Below are 18224 nucleotides of genomic sequence, written 5' to 3' on the forward strand. Positions count from 1 at the left end.
ATAAATAAAAAAAGTTAGCTTTTTATTATTTTTGAATTATTGTTAAATATTTTATTTATTAAATAATTCAGTTGTTTTTATTCAATTAAAAAGATTTTATTATTTTTTACTTAATATTTATTTATTCTTACATTTATTTAGGAAAAAAAATTACTTAAAAAATTATTATTTATTACTATTCTTGTGGTCTTACTTTTTATTTAATGAAAAAATATTATTATATTAGTATCTTTTACTATATTTTATTTATATAATTATTTTAAAATTAACTTACAAACCAGTCAATTATTATCCAAAAAATAATTGAGTAAAACCAGACTTAATATCTGAGATATTCAATAATACAGAATCAATGGATTTCTCGATAGAATGTAACCAAATATTAGAACAAAATTTTAATTTATTCAAAAAACCGATTTCAGAAGACAATGTTATTCGCGAATTCCTTACATTTCAGATTGTCATTTGTGTAAAATATACATTCATGACTTTCTCTTAAATTCAATACATTAATACATTTGATTTTTTTTAGGTAAGACTTTGACAATTTAAGTTATCTAATGAGTTTTAAGATCAAATTAACATTTGAAACAAATGATTAACTATCTTTAAAACTTTCATAGAGCAAATTACAAACTATGAAGTACAAATGATCCCAAAAAAATTATAATTTTCACTTACAAATTTTCCTTAAATGGACACTCACTAACTAACTTGTGATTAGAATGGATCCTAACCAATCACATGTACATGATCCATATGAAATGGATAGAAAAAAAAGAAGAAGATGATCAACCCTTTTGTTCTTGATTAAACATCAATTATTTAACTTATTACAAATCATAATAGCATTACATGCAGCTCCTAGTACATAACAAATTAAGGACTATGATGAATAACGTATACATATATTGAACTTGATAAATTCATAATAATTATAGCTTGATAGGTCCAAGTCTCCGAGACGACGAATTATTGTTTGCAGTACCTCGAATAGAAGGTTGTCGTCGTATGAAGAACTCAGAATACATATCGACAAAGAATCTATCCACCATCTCCACATAAACAGGGCTTTTCAAACAAGAATAATACCCTATAACTTGTTGAACATCCAAAACTCCATCTTCATCATTCAAATCGATCATTTCTAACTGTTTCATCTTCTGAACCAACATACGACCTCGATCATTACCATCATCATCATCATCATTCGGCTTCTTCTTCACGATTGTATCATCATAGTCCTCAACTGATCTTCTGCAGCTTCCAAAAGACATCTCCAGCCTCATGACACCTAATTTCTTTTCGGTTATCTTTACATCAATATCTTCTTCGAGTGGCGCTTCTTTAAAAGAATTGTTCTTCTCGTAAGAGTTGTTGTTGCTGGCGGGCTGTCGATGTATTTCATTTTCATGTTGATTGTTTTTGCAACATGAAAGATTGAAGATTTGATGGGGTTTAGGTGGCTTATGAGGATCAATATTGTTGCTTCTTTTATGATGATGATGATGATGAAGAAGAACACATTTGATCTCCTTGATAGTTTTGAGAAACAAAGTCTTGCTTCTCCATAAACCTTTTCTAAGTTGCATTTTGTGCTCTCTTTCTCTTTACCATTCTAATATGTTCTATCTTCCTCTCTTTATATAGTTAAAGAGATATAGATAATAATTACCTTACTAATTGATATTTATTAAAAATGAGTCTGATTTAACTTAACCGAGAAACAGATAAAATTAAAAAAAATTAAAATATAAATTCGTAAAATCTAGATATTTAAAATCGTAACAAATATCTTTAAAATAATATTAGTTATATATTATTATTATTTATAAATATATATTATATATAATTAAGCTTAAATTAATTAAATAATAATAAATAAATAATATTATAAAAAGTTATATTTTCACAAAATTAATTATATTAATTCATTTATTTAATATATATAATAACATTTTTTATTTTATAATTTTTTTTAAATGTATAAAATCCTATATTAATCAAAATTATTTATAAACTCATACAACTGTAAAATTTTATTATTGTAAATTTAGAGCGAGTATGCGAGCTGATATTTTTAAGAATTTATCTAAATCAGTAACTATATTTTGGAATCGTAACCTAATTTTTTTTTAATAATTAACTCAAGATTTTAAGTTATGTCGTATCGTGCTAAACTATTTTAAGAAGTTATTTATGTTTTGATTACTTTTAATTTATCGTCATTATCCTAAATACTATTTGGAATCTTATTCCTATTAGAATTCCCTATTTTATTTGTATAATTTATTTATACTTTTATAAATGTCATAAGATACTAAACTATATTTGTATTTCTATGGGTAGAAATCCATCGGTCAAAGATATATTTGACATTCGGTCTAATAGTTTTGTTAACCGTATTAGGTATAGAAGAAGATTGAACAGTGAAAAAAACATGTTTAGTGATAGACTTTTGTTCATGGTTAGAAATAAGGGTTCAACTCGTCTTCTCGGAATTCTATACGGTGATGTGATCTGAATAACATTCATGTGGGACATTTTTACACTTTGTTCAATAAAGTTATCTCGATTGATTTTTGTTGAGAAAATTTATGAGAGTCTAAGATGTCTGCCAAGATCTCCTTTTTTGGTTGGAGTGTTATTCACGTTAGAATTTTCATTGACGATAAATGTATGAAAAAATGCATGATTATTGTGAGTCGTATGTGTTATAAAGAGGTTGAGACACCTTCTCATCTACTTTTACATTGTCACGTTATTGCAAGTATATGAAGACTTTTGTAGAATTTGATTGAAATATAATGGGTTATGTCAGAAATTGTTAGTGGCTATTGGGAGACATGGGTTGAGACCACTAAAAATGCGAGACTTGGAAGATAAGTTTTTATCCCTATAATTTTCTGATGGACTATCTAGTTGAAAAGAAATCGGAAAACTTTTAACAATGAAAGTAAGACATTAAAGATTATTCACAATGTCATTATCATGAGAATGTCGGATATTAGAACCGGAAAATCTGTGAATTCGTGTAAAGATCTTATTGCGCTTCTTAAAAATCTTTGAGCCAATTAATTATTCTAATATTGTATTCAATTTGTACATGACTAATATCGTATTCAATTTATACATAATTTTTTTTCATGTTATGCTTTTATCGTTGTTTGCTTAAACGATAAATATACCATATTTAAAAAATAAGATACTCAATTATATATATTTGAAAATGGTGACAAAAGCTTGGATCTATGGTTTTTTTATTGTCATATGCTTTTACATTTCAATTAATATTCATTCAATTGAATATATAAAATACCATTTAATAAAGTCTTTTATTTATTCTCTTATCTTGAATATAAATTAATGATTATATTTTTAATATTTTTGAAATTTTTGAGAGACCCTTTAATTAGTTGTCTCTTGAGACAAAAAGGCCAAAAAATAATCAAAGGACAAACTTTAGGTTCTCTCTCTCTCAAGCATGTGATTACATGGGTGGCTCCATTTAATAAATATTGAATGCAGAGGCATTGATTATAATTATAGTGGGGACTTGACCTTACAATCTTTTTAGCAATACCAGCCTGTTGGCAGTGTAGGAAAAGGATGTTTCAATCTTTGCTTAAGTGGGTAAATGAATATTGCAAGGCCTTAAAACAAAGGATATCATCAAGATTGTCATTAAGAATGGGTAGTTGCATTTAGTTAGTACATACAAAAGGATAGAAAGGAAAAGAAATGTGTATGTATGTATGTATACATAGACCTAATAATTTAAAGCCAAAGACAAAGATGTTTCTGGCCAATTTCTATTTCTGAAGTCACTTTCTTGCAAGATAAGAGTGTTTTAGTTAAGTCTTATCACCCACCATATTTCTTGTTTAGAAGGAAGAAAATTGACAAATGTTAGAATTTTAACTTTAGAAGTTTGATCTCTTAAATTAAAATCAACCAAGTAAGTTAGTTTTAAGTAACAATAATCGTGTCTAAAAAATCATAAGTCACAAATTTGATTTTTAATAAAACACTTTGGTTAGAGTGGAGATAATGATTGTGATGGTTCATGTTAGCTTTCTAAAATTCAAAAGAAATATGACGAAGTTCAAAATCTCACTTAAAATTTAAGTGGGAAGATGAATATATGTTATCAAAGTATATTTTATTATGAATAAACTTCTTATGAAATGAAACCATGAAAATAAAAATAAAAATAAAAATAGAGAAGGGTCCTAGGTTTTAGACTAATGGACTATGGTTCCTAATATGGACAAGACAACAACAACTTGATCTAGATAACTAAGATAATAAGGATAGCTAACGAACAAGAAAACTAAAGTGTTAACGCGTATTTACTAAGAAACTAATAAAAGAAGAAGGTCATTCTTTCAAAAAGTAAACTTATCCTTTCTTGCTTTAGTTTGAAATAAAGTTCGACTTCCTTCCTTAGCTTAATGGCTCTGCCCCTTCTACGTTCTTTTCAGATTTTTAAAAAAAATTTATATTTTTTTTTTTTATAAATTATTCCTATATCACTCTACTATCATTCAACTATAAAATTACTCATTTCATCCACTAAAATAATAAAATATTTTTAGTTTATTTAAAATAAATAAATAAATATAAAAATACATTATAGTAAAGTGACACATGGACCAACCAAAACAAGTTATACAACCACAGAAAGACGCAATATCTGCCTCTAGACTTTCCGCCTTGTTTATTTAGCTAGAACGACAACTCACCGTATAAGACCCTGCCAATCAGAAGTGTAAGCTTGCACAATGACACTACTTGTCATCTTTGAGTTTTCACTAAAGCATTATAATGCTTAGACCTGTCAAATATTTTAAGATTCCTATTCTATTGTATTGTGTCTACCTATTTTTTTTATTTGATTCGATCAAAAAGAAACTTTGAGATGGCTGAATCAAATTTACATAAGAGGAGACTGCATCATGTCTTACGCTATTAATATGGTTGGTGATAGAACCAAGGTGCACGGACGAATTTAAAATAGAGGTTTCTGAAGAAGATCAAGACGAGCTAAATTACAAACCCAAATAACTTATTTAACAATCTGAATGGTTATTTAACAAATATATATTATTTATTCCAAGTTCGTTCGCACTAGATTTTAGGTTTGTTCTCGTTGTGTTTTGAAGTCTTATCAAGGAAAAAAATTGACAAATGTTAGAAGTTTAACTTTAGAAGTTTGACGTATTAAATTAAAATTAACTAATTAAGTTAATTTATTTAACAAAAATCGTGTCTAAAAAATCATAAGTCACGAATTCAATTTTTAATAAAACGCTTTAGTTAGAGTAGAAAATATAATGATTGTGATGGTTCATATTAATTAGCTTTCTAAAATTCAAAAGAAATATGATCAAGTTCAAAATCTCACCTAAAAATTCAAGTGGGATGATGAATATATGTTATCAAAGTATGATAAAAAAAAAAATAGAGAAGGGTACTAGGTTTTAAACTAATGGGCTAGATGGTTCCTACAATGACAAGACAATAACAAGTTGATCTAGGTAACTAAGATAATAGGGGTAACTAACAAACAAGAAAATTAAAGTGTTAATGCGCCTTTACTAAGAAACTAATAAAAGAAGAATGCCTAACTTTCGAAAAGTAAACTTATCATTTCTTGCTTTAGTTTGAAATAAAGTTGGACGCCTTTCCTTCAGCTTAATGACTCCGCACTTTCTATGTTTCTTTCAGATATTTTTAAAATTTTACAAGATTTTTTTTATAAATTATTCATATATCACTCTATTATCATTCTAACTATAAAATTACTCCTTTCATCAACTAAAATAATAAAATACTCTTAGTTTATTTTTTTTATTTTTTTTAAAACTAAATATAAAAAGATATTTTAGTAATGTGACTCGTGGACCAACCAAAATAAGTTTATACAGCCGCAGAACGACGCAGTATTTGGCTCTAGACTTCCCGCCTTTTACTTAGTTAGAATGACAATCCACCGTATAAGACCCTGCAAATCAGAAATGTAGGCTCGCACAATGACACTATTTGTCATCTTTGAGTATTATAGTGCCTAGACCTGTCAAATATTTTAAGCTTTTTTATTTGATTCGATTAAAAATAAATTTTGAGATGGCTAAATCAAATATACATAAGAAGAGGAGATCGCGCCTATTAATAAGTTGGTGATAGAACCAAGATGCCCGGGACGAAACTGAAACCGAGATTTCTAAAGAAGATCAAGACGAGCTAAGTTACAAACCCAAATAACTTATTTTTTTTATCATACAATGTTTTTATAGATAAAATTCCAAAACAAATTCTTAAATAACCAATAATAAAATAATCACAATCCTTTCATCTATCCTAACGATAATAAGATGTGAATACTAACTCTAAGTTTTTAGATTTGAGCCCGTTAGATGTGACAAACTTTTTACTATATTAAATGATTAAGTGTTGTCTTTTTTTTTTCAATATTTTTTTTCAAAAAAATAAAACAATCCCAATACTAAATTAAGCAAGCCTTAATTTATTAGGATATTGAATGGTTATTTAACAAATATATGTTATTTATTCCAATCTCGGCTAGTTTTTAGGTTTGTTCAAGTTGTGTTTTGAATGTGTTTAGTGGCACTTTAACCCTCACGTTTTTGCTTTATATGAGTTGTTTTTATGTTTAAACTCTCAATCATATCTTCTTTCTTTTTTTTTCTTTTTTTCTTTTTTTCTTTTTTTCTTTTAAGTTGCCATATTAAGAAACCCGAATAAAAAAAACTTTTATATGGATATATTGTTTTTTGGATTCATTTCTTCCTATTCTCAGGCCCATAACATAGAAAACAGTTAAGGCCCAAACTTATTAGCCCTAATAATACAATATATAAACCTTCCTCATCAATTAGACCTGCCTTTCGTCTCCTTCAAGATCTACACAATTTCTTCAGAAGCTCTGTTTCTGCAAAACAATGGTTAGACTGCGATCTCTCTTTCACTCTCTAGGTTATTAAAGCATAGTTTTTTTTTCTCATACCCTTAATTTCAACAGGGAAAAGGAACAGGAAGTTTCGGTAAGAGGAGGAACAAGACTCATACACTCTGTGTTAGATGTGGACGTCGTAGTTTCCATTTGCAGAAAAGCCGATGTTCTGCCTGTGCTTTTCCCGCCGCCCGCAAGAGAACATGTAATATCAATTACCCATTTCTCTTTCTCTCTTTATTTCAAATAATCTTGAATCTATTGTTGACTTCAACAGATAACTGGAGTGTGAAGGCGATTAGGAGAAAGACGACTGGAACAGGTCGTATGAGGTATCTTCGTAATGTTCCTCGAAGATTTAAGAGTGGATTTAGAGAAGGTAAACATTTTTGTATGTCTTCATGATTATAAATTAAGATTCTTTTTTCTCTTTTTGGGTTTAATTTTGGTTAAATTGTTGGTTTAGGCACTGAAGCAGCTCCAAGAAAGAAGGGAATTGCTGGTTCTACTTGATAAGTGAGAGGAAAGGTGAAATTGTGGGTCTGTTTGTGAGGTTTTTTGGGTATTGTTGTTAGTTCATAAATTGTCAGAACATTGTGTTTTGGATCTGGAATATCAATTATTGACAGTTTTATTGCTAAATTTTCTATTAGATTTTAAACTATATTGAGTATTATAATGGTTTTGAATGTTGCCCATTTCATTTCATAGTTTCTTTCTTTTTTCAAAGTGTGGTTTTTATCTTGATGGTGATAAAAGCTTGTTAATGGATAATATTTAGCTGGATATAGTTTGTAAGGATAATGGGTGTTTTTAGATGGAATATTAAAGTACTCTTCAATAGATCAAGATACTTATTAATAGGGAAATTTGGAAAGCCTACTATGGAACTAATTTTGAGTGTATGCTGTTTTAAGGTCATAATATTTTTAAGTCTAATGTTTGATTCTAGTTGAAATTATGGTTGTGGGTTATTGTCTTGAGAAATGTTGGTCTAGACTCTTTGATTAGAGAAAACGGGTCTTGATTATGTGATCCAATTAACAATCAAGTGTATGTTTGAATTTTTCAAATGATATGCTTTAACTATGAAAATGATCCTCTAAGGGGCAAATTTCTATTTTGTTTTTTTCTTTCTTCCTTTTCAAACCCTAACACTCTAACACAACTTAAATAATCACAAAATTCGGAATTTTTGAAAAGATGGATTAAAGATGAGCTTTAAAATATGATACTATAATTTTGATTTGATAGTTGAGGATATTATCTTCAGTTACTAAAGAAGAATAAGATAGACTCAATTAGAAGAAAATGTTTGAGGAGAGTTAAAATAAAAGTTGGCTAAAATATATTTTTTAATAAAAAATCATTGTCGGATTTTGGCTGTTATCTGAATAATCAAACATTAATCTATACATTGGACAAGATTACATACATTAATACTCAAACATACATTTATTTATACAAAATTACAACTTACATACAAATATAATAGACCAAATCTTAATTCATGTAGGACACCAATTATAAATATGAATCATTTCCATATGTTGAAAAAACAGAACCTTAGAGATTGATGACCAAAACTATATATATATTTATATAAAACCAAACATATGCAATTAAAATGACATCAAATCAAATATTTTCCTTACAAATTCAAAAAAGTAACTTATATATTTCAAGGGATTTTCTTACTCATTTTCTTTCAAAGCATATATCAAATTCAAAAAAAGAACAATTACAGGGCAATTGAGCTATTACACTTCAGTAATGTATATTAATAATAAAAAAAAACAGATATGATCCCTCAAATTCACATAACTAGCAAATATATCCCCCATTTTTATGTCTTCATTTCTGTGGTAAGAGAAAAATATATATATTTCCATAGAAGAAGAAGAAGAAGAACGCACCTCCCTCGAATTGGTTGAAATATATCAATCTTTTTTTTTTCTCTAATCAGGTTTGTATTTACCAAAAGTGGCTCTCTGTTCATGCAACTCTTTGAAAACATAGTCCATTTCTGGGAATGCCGACAAAAGCAACAGTTCAACAAGGTCCAACGCAAATTGCTTCATACACACTGATGACTGCAAAAAATCATTAATCCGACGATGAAGTTTTATTTCTTCTCGAGTACTAAGAAATGAAAAAATGGAGTCAATTTTTTTACCTGTATGAAGTAATAAACATCCTTAGCGCTCTGTTCGTACTCCTTTCGTCCAACAAGCCCCACAACAGCTGCTGGTGCTTTATCTACATTTCAGTTAAAAAATGTTCATAAGATGGATATTAGACCTATATGGAAATACTTTCTGCATCTCAATAAATTCTTAAATATGTGTGTTACCAAGTTCTTCTTTCAAATGTGTTTCTAAATGGGGAAATCTGAGTTAACACGAAATGCATAATGTTTAACCAAAAGCAGGGAAAAGCAAAACATTACCAATCATTAGTTCGTATACAAACTTTGCACGCTCTTCGGCTTGCATTGCTTGTTGCTCCTCTTCCAATTTTTGTGCATCAACTTTCTTAGATTGTGATATAGGACTACTTGGGGGAAGCCCATTAGACGAGGAACTTGGAGATGAGTCATCAGCGGGAGGAGGCTTTCGTCGATTAGGATGTTTCGTTATGAAGATTCCATCAGGCCAGAGTATCTATTGTGAATAAGAATCAGACATACATATTATTTTAGGGATCATTATCTTTCCATCGAATTTGCATGGCAATTAGGAGGCCTTTCCGTTTTTTATTTCATTTTGAAGGTATTTTCAGCTTATCACTTATCTGAAAATTTTAAGTATTTTTGATAAATTAAATTATAAATGACTGAACTCGATAGAATAGTACAAGTATACAAGACAACTTTAACTCTTGAAAATTAATTGAATTACATCACTGCTGGTTAAAATAGTCTTTAAGTACTTTCCTACATTAGTTTCACAATTTATCAAATCAACTTGCATATCAGGAACTTTAAATTAAGATATTTCAACTGTTTTATTCAACATAAAATTTTCAGACACTTATCTAATTCAACACTTAATTTCCAATTTTATCAAACACACATAATTAATTAAGTGCTTATTTGAATTAAGTTTATTTAATAATGATTAGTATCTATAATCACTTAATTATTTAAATTCAACTCAAATTAAAGTAAAAAATCAGGCTTAATTCGATAAATTGTGAATGACTTAACTCGATAACATGTAAGAGTGTACAAATGACAACTTTAATCTCTGTAAATTAATCAAATTACGTTACTATAAGGTAAAATAGTCTTAACTACTTTCCCGATATTCACCACCTTATGGATCAAGTACTTTGATACTTAATATTTGAAATTTTTATTTGGTTTATTAATTATTTATATTCAAACACTTATAATTCAACGCTTAATTTTTAGTTTTATCAAACGCAACCTAGTAACACATGTATCTAACAAAGAAGGTTAAGTATATATGTAAAATGACAAAGTAGCATCACCTGTTCAATCCGTCTGATTCCAGCAGCAACAACTGATCCTCTTCGCAAACGCTTGATTTTTTCAATCAACCAATCATCAAAGGCATCACCCATTCCCAACTGCAGCACCTGTTTAGCCACCCAGAATGCTTGTCGCCTGTTGTTCATTTAAGTTCTTATAAGATAATAAAAATGCTTGGATCACAAATATGCAGACTCCGGAATGATGTAAAGGTCCCAGTTGACAATCATCATTTACATGAATACCTGATCCATCCACCATCCTGGAGCTGAAATATAACATCAACCAAATCCAGTATGGGAATGCTTAGATTTGGCGGCACCCACTGCAGTTAATAAATAAACAAGGATTACAAATCCAATTTATGAAAAGAAGTCGTGTGCTAACAAGAAGAAAAATATATGGGCCATTAGAAAGCAGGTGAATGTCATCAAGAATCAATTTGTAGATACATGTGAATTCTTTAATTTGAATTCAATGGATCAGGCTATCAGCTTATTGTAACACTTTGTGTTTCTGAATATGTATCCAAATGATAACCAATAAACCTCTTAACATCTCTGACTTAGTTCTGTTTCCATGTGGCCCGTGGGAGTGAAAAATAATCAATAGCAGATACTTCATGCAAAATAAGAAGTTATTTATTAATTCTTCATTCAAAGAGTGATAAACTGAGAGAAAGGACAAGTTCTCTTTACTTCTGTAGGAAGGGTTGGATCACTAGCAGCATCCATTTGTTTCTCTGAAGATGTTATTGGATCATTTCCCTCTTTTTCCTTGATAGCCATTTTGGAGTAACCAGTTCTAGATGTAGTGTTCTGCTCTACACCAGAATCACTACCCGAATCATCCAACAGCTTTCTGGTTTCTTTTACAACATTTTTTTGCGGAGAATGGACATCTTTCATATTGTTGGGCTTCATTTGGGATGGATGTGCATGGGATTCAGAATTCAGTCCTCTTTGGGGGAGAAGTTGAGGCCCAGAGTTATTTTGATTGTGTTTATTTCTTTCATGTGGAGAAGAAGCATGATCATCAACTGGAGAATGTAGTATGAAAGTTATAGAAGCATATAAATAAAATAAATAATTCAGAAAGACTAAAAAAAGAGTCGGCCACCTGAAAATGTCTCGATGATAGATATAGAGTTTGAGAATAGATATGTCTGCAACTTCCAAAGAGATTTGTCAGAAACAAAAAGAGAGAAAAAGAAATCCACTGTCACAGAGCAAAGGAAGCACAATCTAACCTGAGAATCCACACTAAGGAAATCCCAAACTTCTATTGATTCAGAAATTACTGGAAACTGCAGAAGCTTCTGAAATTGGATTAAAGTATGAGAGTCACTCCAAAATGATTCAATATCAAAACCAAATGGTTAACCAAGTGGAAATAGAGTATCAATCAGCAAAGATAGAGCATCAGAATATATTCTTAGGCAGTTTGCAGACAAGTTTAAGTCAATGAAAGCTGTTTCAAATTTTAAGTTCTCTCTTTTTCATTTGCTTTAGCATTTAGGAGGTAGCAGATAAAGATGAAATAGGTTCATTCTGTTACCATTCAAAATCGTAAATGGGGAATTGGGGATAGAACAGAACTGGGAATGAGAGGGTGTAGACCTATACAAGCCTACTATCATCTATTTATGCATATCATTAATCAAGAATGCAAATTATATCCCTAGCTAACTTATGTACTCTATTTATATTCTAACTAATACTTCAGGGGCTACTTAACATATTTTGTCTTCAAGAGCCATTAGAACACATTACAGATACGCTTACCACTGTTGTTATTTTAGTTGTCCAACTTATAGCTAACAAGCAAGATAGTTGGCTAAACTTTATACTCTGATACCAATGTTACCATTCAAATCATAAACGGAACTGAAGAATTGGGGATGATAGGATGTAGACTAACTTTGCATTCAATATAATGTCATGCATACGTTCTATACCAGACTAATATCATCTATTTATTCACATCATTAATCAATAAAACCAATGGTATCCCTAATTAACTTGTGTACTCAATTTATCTCTTAACTAACATATTATGCCTTCAAAAGTCAAACTATTCCAGAGTCCAGACCCTTAGTCATTAAATATCTTCCATCCCAACCCTCTACTATGCTATGTCTTAACCCTAAAATGTTACACATTCTTTCCTTCAGAAAAAAAATCATGGAAACTTGATTGCCTGGCTAGAGCATACCTTTTTTGTAATACCATTAAGTAAAGCCTTACAAGAAGGGGAAAGAAAAGGAACACACAAAGACTAAGAAAGTATATGACCTTCAGATACTGATCAAGCAATTTACACCTCTCTTGAATAATTGGTACATCCAGACCTGTAGATAAAAAATGCTTGGGAGGCAAATGCAGATTATACTCTGGAAACTCCTTAAGACGTCTATGGAGCTCTTCAAAATGACTAAATCTATAACCAGATAGTGAGTATATATTAGCAAGCATCACAACCTAATAACTTGAATAATTTATTACTACCTTCTTTTGATAGACCAACTATGATTATTGACATCTGTAACAGATATAGAGTACACGGCAAAATTTCTGGAGCCACTCTTCACAATATTGGCACCCTGTACCTGCAGACAGAATGAGATAAAATCCTTCATCAATTTCCCACTCACAAAAGGAGTCGGAATAAAGAAACACTAAAATAAAAAGTGCTAGGAACGCATGGTGACCTCACATCTCAACTTCATGAATGACAAATTAAAGAACGAGTTTTTCGGAGTACTGGGAACTAAATGATGAGTTCCAGGAACAGAGATTGAGGATGCTGTGGAAATTCTACCCAACTGTTCAGTTTCGTTTTCATCTCCTGAGTCTTCTTCTGATTCTGCAATAGCTCTGGAAGGTTGCAGTATGTCCTTTCCATCTCCTGACAAGAAGCTTGTTCTCTCAACCTCTTGCCACATATGAACATTCTTACTGCTTAACCTAGATCTTTTCCTTCCTAACTGGGTCTTTTGGGACCGCCCTTTACGAGTTTTTCTCGACTTTTTAAAACTCTCAAGCGGGTGATGAATCCTTGACACTGAGAGATTTCTATTACTTTTACCATCCCAAACTTTGGTTACTGGTGAATCAAGACCAGTAACATTGCTGGTTTCGTCGTCTTCAGTAGGACATGAACTACTACTTGCGGATTCAGTCTCGTCTGAATCATTAAAATTGTCTTCGTCATCCTCATGTGACAAAACAGAAGGGTTGCCCGATATAAAATTCTGACTAGTATTTCCTGAAAAAGTTTTAGTCTTAGCTTCACCATACATTTGACTCTGCCCAGCTACGGCTTTCGCACTGTCTGCTGCTTTGGATATCGCAGCAGCACTTTTTGCTGATGTTTCAGAAACTTGACTTGTACTAACTTCTTTCCTGTAATTTCTTCCTCTCGTCCACATGTTATCGAAATGCTCAGGAGCAAGAGCTTCAGTCTTTTTGCGAGACATCATATCTAAGACTTCTACCCATTCTCCTCCTGAATTGTGTCTTTGCACATCATTTTTATCAGAACCTTGATTATCAGAAGGCAAAGAACTCCAAGAACGAGTTGACCTTGGATCCATTGAAAGAAGTGGATCCTTTGAGTCAACTGTTCCATTTACTTGTCCTCTAGCAGGTTCCGCCTTTTTTAATTGCACAAGTTCAACACCCTTGAACGATGGATCCATAACCCGAGATAAATTATCAGAAGGCGTCTTTGGAGGACCCATGGATTTGATTTGGGAAGCCACTTGTGCAGCTGTAGTACCCTTATCGTTCTTCTTCATGGAAATAACAAGTGATTCAATTCTTTCATTGATAAACCTGAAATTAAGGATAAAATACTAAGGAAAACACGAGCACACAAAACAACAAAAGAAAACTAGGATAGAAGTTCATTTTGCATCAAAAACTCGTTTTGCTTCATGAACTTTTAAAAACGACTCAAATTGCTTTCCACTGTCATTTTTTTCTTAAAGTTGTAGCTCCTTAATCTCAATTTTTTTCTTTCTAAAATGCATAGCATTACATTAACGGAGTTGACCAAAAACATGACGAGGGAAGTAACTTGAGCCATTTTCAAAGTTTGGGAAGAAAATGAACTTCTTTCAGAAAAAAAATACCTCGGGTTAGCTAAGTTCACCACTGGCCGAATTACAACACAGGAGAGAAGCTCTCTCACTATATAGCGCAACAAGGAACATTGTAAATCCTTTGGCTTGAATGTGAGAGAAATAAGTCCCTCCATCAAACGCTGAAGGACCTGAAATTAATTTGAAAAGAAAAAACAGCATAACACTAGAAAGGCATTAAGATCTTGTACTATACAAGTTGTGGCACATGAAATGAAAATAAGCAACCTTGTGCTCTGCTTCAGGAGAAATTAAAGCTGGGTGCAGCTTGTTATCAGCTGCAAGCATGGCCTTCAGATGCATATCACGTTGCTCAAAAGTAAATGATTCAGGATGTTGTTTCCTTTCTATCTTCTCAGCAGTTGAACGGAAAAGCTCCAAATGAGTGCAAAAAAGATTAATAATATCCCTGCACCATTCCGAGTAAATATTTTGCTATAGAACGCACTCCACAAACAAAGGATCAGTGATAAATGGAAAAAAAAAATATGCCAAGAAGAAATCCCTATAACCTTGTTAGAAGATCTATCAGATTTATATTCCTTGCCCGGCATGAAATTTCTCCAAGAACGCCATTTATGATCCGTACCAACTCCTCTGGACCTTGTTTATCAGGAGTTATGCGAGAGTACCACAAATCTGTCACCCACTCAGAAACAATATGTTGTGTGAAATGATCTATTGCATCTTCAACAACAGGCGAGTTCACTTTTTTCTTCCAGTCAGAAACAATAGGTTTAGGATTCTCGACAGGTTTCTTTTGAGAGGAAATATTTGCCGATGCTGGTTTGCTGCTCTTGTATCTAGCTGCTTTCCTCCTCATGTCATAATCCAGAGCCAAATATCGAATCAACACTACCAACGAAGCAGCAATAGGCATGTTCACCCATACTGATGAACTCGTTACTAGAAAACCACAATTACGAGATTGATTAGAATATAGTATTATCATATAAATAAGTCATAACTTTTGTAATCAAGATCAGTTTAAATTTTAATTGATTAAGTGTAGTAGTTTCTGAGCCTGTCTCTAATTCCATAATTCTTTTCCCATCTTCTCTAAACTCTAATTACATTCTGACTGAAAAACAATGTCTTATCTCATGAATGAAAATTACAGGAAAATTCCAATTCAACAGAAAATACAGCCGAGTCTTAAAAGATGTATTTTCTCAAAGCAGCTATATGACAATTCACATGAAGGATAAAACATTCAAATCGAAACCAAATTGAGTTAGAAAACTTACAAGACATCAGATAGGATAGGCCAACGACGCATACGATTAGAAGAACAATCCGCTTCTTGCCTTCCTCCACTAGGTCACTTACCGTCGACACCTGCCTACCGCTCATCGCTGACATAAAATTTCACTATGAAGACTCGAATATATAGTACCTCAAGCTGTGAGATCGCGTTCTACTTCAAACGGATTGAATTTTCCGACATGAAAGCAGAAGCTGTTCAAACACATTCTCGATCGATCTCATCCACGAAATGGAAAGCGTCAATTCCGTAAAATATCAATATCGATGTATGTATGTATGTAATAATCAAAACTTGGAGAGGAAATCCGATAAAAGTCAAAAATCAATCATGAAGATGAAAATGAGGAAACCTCAAAACGCAAGACCTGTTGAGCGTTAGGTTTTGGTGGTGGCGATTGGCAGCAAATGCAAATTGTAAAGGATGATTGTTAAGCTTTGTGTCACTGTCGCCTTCTCTATCTCTCTCTTGCAACTTTTCCGATTCCGATAACCGCCGAGCTTGAGAACTGGTAGGTGTTGTTTTAGTGATTTGAGGAATCAGGGAAGAGAGAGAGAGAGTTTTCACAAAATCTTTGGTTAATTTCATTTTTATATATTTTCGCTTTATGTTATATATTAATGCAATTCTTTTTAGAAAGAAAAAAAAAAATCAATTCTAAAAAAATGTTAATAAAACTTAAAATTAATATATGAATACTCAATTTTAAGAATTGACAATGATTTAAATATTTGGAGATAAAAAATTTGAATAACAAAATATAAATACTTCATATTTAAATTATTTTAATTATTTTAATTATATCTAAATTTAATATATGAAAAATATATCAAAATTAATACTCTTATATATTAATTAATAAATTTAATATATTGAATTATATAATTAGATAAATACAATAATTTATTTGGGATTTTTGTATAATAAATTATCAATGTATTTGTTTATATTTATAATTTAAATTTTTAAAAAATCAAGTAAAAGTATTTTAATTAATATTTATTTGGATAGTGATGTGATATATAATTTTTTTTTAAATTATAAATATCCTAAAAATATATTAATCAATGAGTTATATATATATATATATATATATATATATAATATAATGTTTAATTTTTAAAGTGTCCGGATTGTCGAGTTGTGGTTAATTTGGATATATATAAAAGTAAATAGATATTTGTGTCGGATTGTGAGTCGACCCTCCTATAAATTTAAAACGGTTAAAATAAAATTAAAAATGTTATAGGTTTCGAACTTGCAACCTAACAAAATAAATACAACCCTTTAACCAACTAAGTTAATAAGACTTTATGTTTAAAATTCAACACCAAATTTGATGAACACGTGACTTTTTAACTAACTAATATATATATATAATGATGCTTAATTTTCAAAGTGTCCGGATTGTCGGGTCGAGAACTGTGGTTAATTTGGATATATATATAAGTAAATAGATATTTGGGTCGAATTGTGGATTCACCCGTCCATAAACTTAAAACGGTTAAAAATAAAATTAAAAATTCTATAAGTATGTTTCGAACTTGCAACCTAACAAAATAAATATAATTTTTTAACCAACTAAGCTAATAAGACTTTATCTTTTAAATTCAACACTAATTTTGATAAACGCGGGACGTTTCAACTTTTTAACTAACTAATATATATATATATATATATATATATATAATGATATTTAATTTTTAAAGTGTCTGGATTGTCGGGAGAGTTGTGGTTAATTTAAATATATATGTTATAGTAAATTAAAAATGATATCACATTTTAAAGCTATTTGAATGTAATCCAAATATCATTTTCATTGATTATCATGATAAATGAAGCAAATAATTAATAAGACTAGTACAAATTTACCTAGGCTATAGTTTTACAATCCCCACAACATTTTAATCCATTATGAAACAAATATCTTAATATTTTGGCACAATTATAAAGTAAAGTAAAAAAAAAAATTATGTTGCATTTAAACTTTAAAAAAAAATATACATTAAAAATGTCTGAGCCCGGGTTCGAACCGGGGACCTTTAGTGTGTGAGACTAACGTGATAACCAACTACACCACCCAGACAATTGTTCTGGGATTTAAGAATATTTATTTAAATTCAAATTACGTATATATTTTTTTGAACTTAGCGTCATTTTAATAAAATAAAAACTCCAAAACGAAGAAAACCTAAATTAATTTATGATTTAGAGCAAAACAAACATTTGCTCTAATTTTAAAGGAAAACGACATACAAACAAAGTAAATAAACCACAAAAACGAGCTTACAAACATGCAAACTGTAAGTAAACTATCGCACCTTAAACATTGAAATTTTTGTGA

General features: G+C 30.5%; 3 protein-coding genes and 1 non-coding gene across 4 annotated transcripts; 1 reads left to right on the forward strand and 3 right to left on the reverse strand.

The window, feature by feature from the left end:
* Window positions 1–806: 806 nt before the first annotated feature.
* Window positions 807–1604, reverse strand: LOC124910335 (transcription repressor OFP17). The gene has a single exon (XM_047450968.1). The coding sequence runs from the start codon at window positions 1590–1592 to the stop codon at window positions 936–938; it is 657 nt and encodes a 218-aa protein (XP_047306924.1). The 5' UTR covers window positions 1593–1604; the 3' UTR covers window positions 807–935.
* A 5307-nt stretch (window positions 1605–6911) lies between these two features.
* Window positions 6912–7640, forward strand: LOC124910392 (60S ribosomal protein L37-2). Its single transcript, XM_047451025.1, has 4 exons — window positions 6912–6968; window positions 7046–7181; window positions 7254–7355; window positions 7443–7640. The coding sequence occupies exons 1-4, from the start codon at window positions 6966–6968 to the stop codon at window positions 7487–7489; spliced, it is 288 nt and encodes a 95-aa protein (XP_047306981.1). The 5' UTR covers window positions 6912–6965; the 3' UTR covers window positions 7490–7640.
* A 1056-nt stretch (window positions 7641–8696) lies between these two features.
* On the reverse strand, window positions 8697–16424 carry LOC124944424. Its single transcript, XM_047484675.1, has 15 exons — window positions 15864–16424; window positions 15129–15522; window positions 14845–15025; window positions 14608–14747; window positions 13183–14308; window positions 12980–13080; window positions 12767–12911; window positions 11722–11790; window positions 11592–11637; window positions 11171–11511; window positions 10718–10797; window positions 10472–10607; window positions 9426–9639; window positions 9153–9235; window positions 8697–9069 (listed from the first exon to the last, which is right to left on the reverse strand). Exons 1-15 carry the CDS (start codon window positions 15976–15978, stop codon window positions 8935–8937), a joined length of 3306 nt encoding a protein of 1101 aa, XP_047340631.1. The 5' UTR covers window positions 15979–16424; the 3' UTR covers window positions 8697–8934.
* Window positions 16425–17892: 1468 nt separating this feature from the next.
* On the reverse strand, window positions 17893–17966 carry TRNAV-CAC. The gene has a single exon. It is a non-coding gene; the product is annotated as a tRNA-Val (tRNA).
* Between the last annotated feature and the right edge of the window lie 258 nt (window positions 17967–18224).

The sequence above is a fragment of the Impatiens glandulifera genome, chromosome 7 (assembly GCF_907164915.1).
Source record: "Impatiens glandulifera chromosome 7, dImpGla2.1, whole genome shotgun sequence".
Taxonomy (NCBI): domain Eukaryota; kingdom Viridiplantae; phylum Streptophyta; class Magnoliopsida; order Ericales; family Balsaminaceae; genus Impatiens; species Impatiens glandulifera.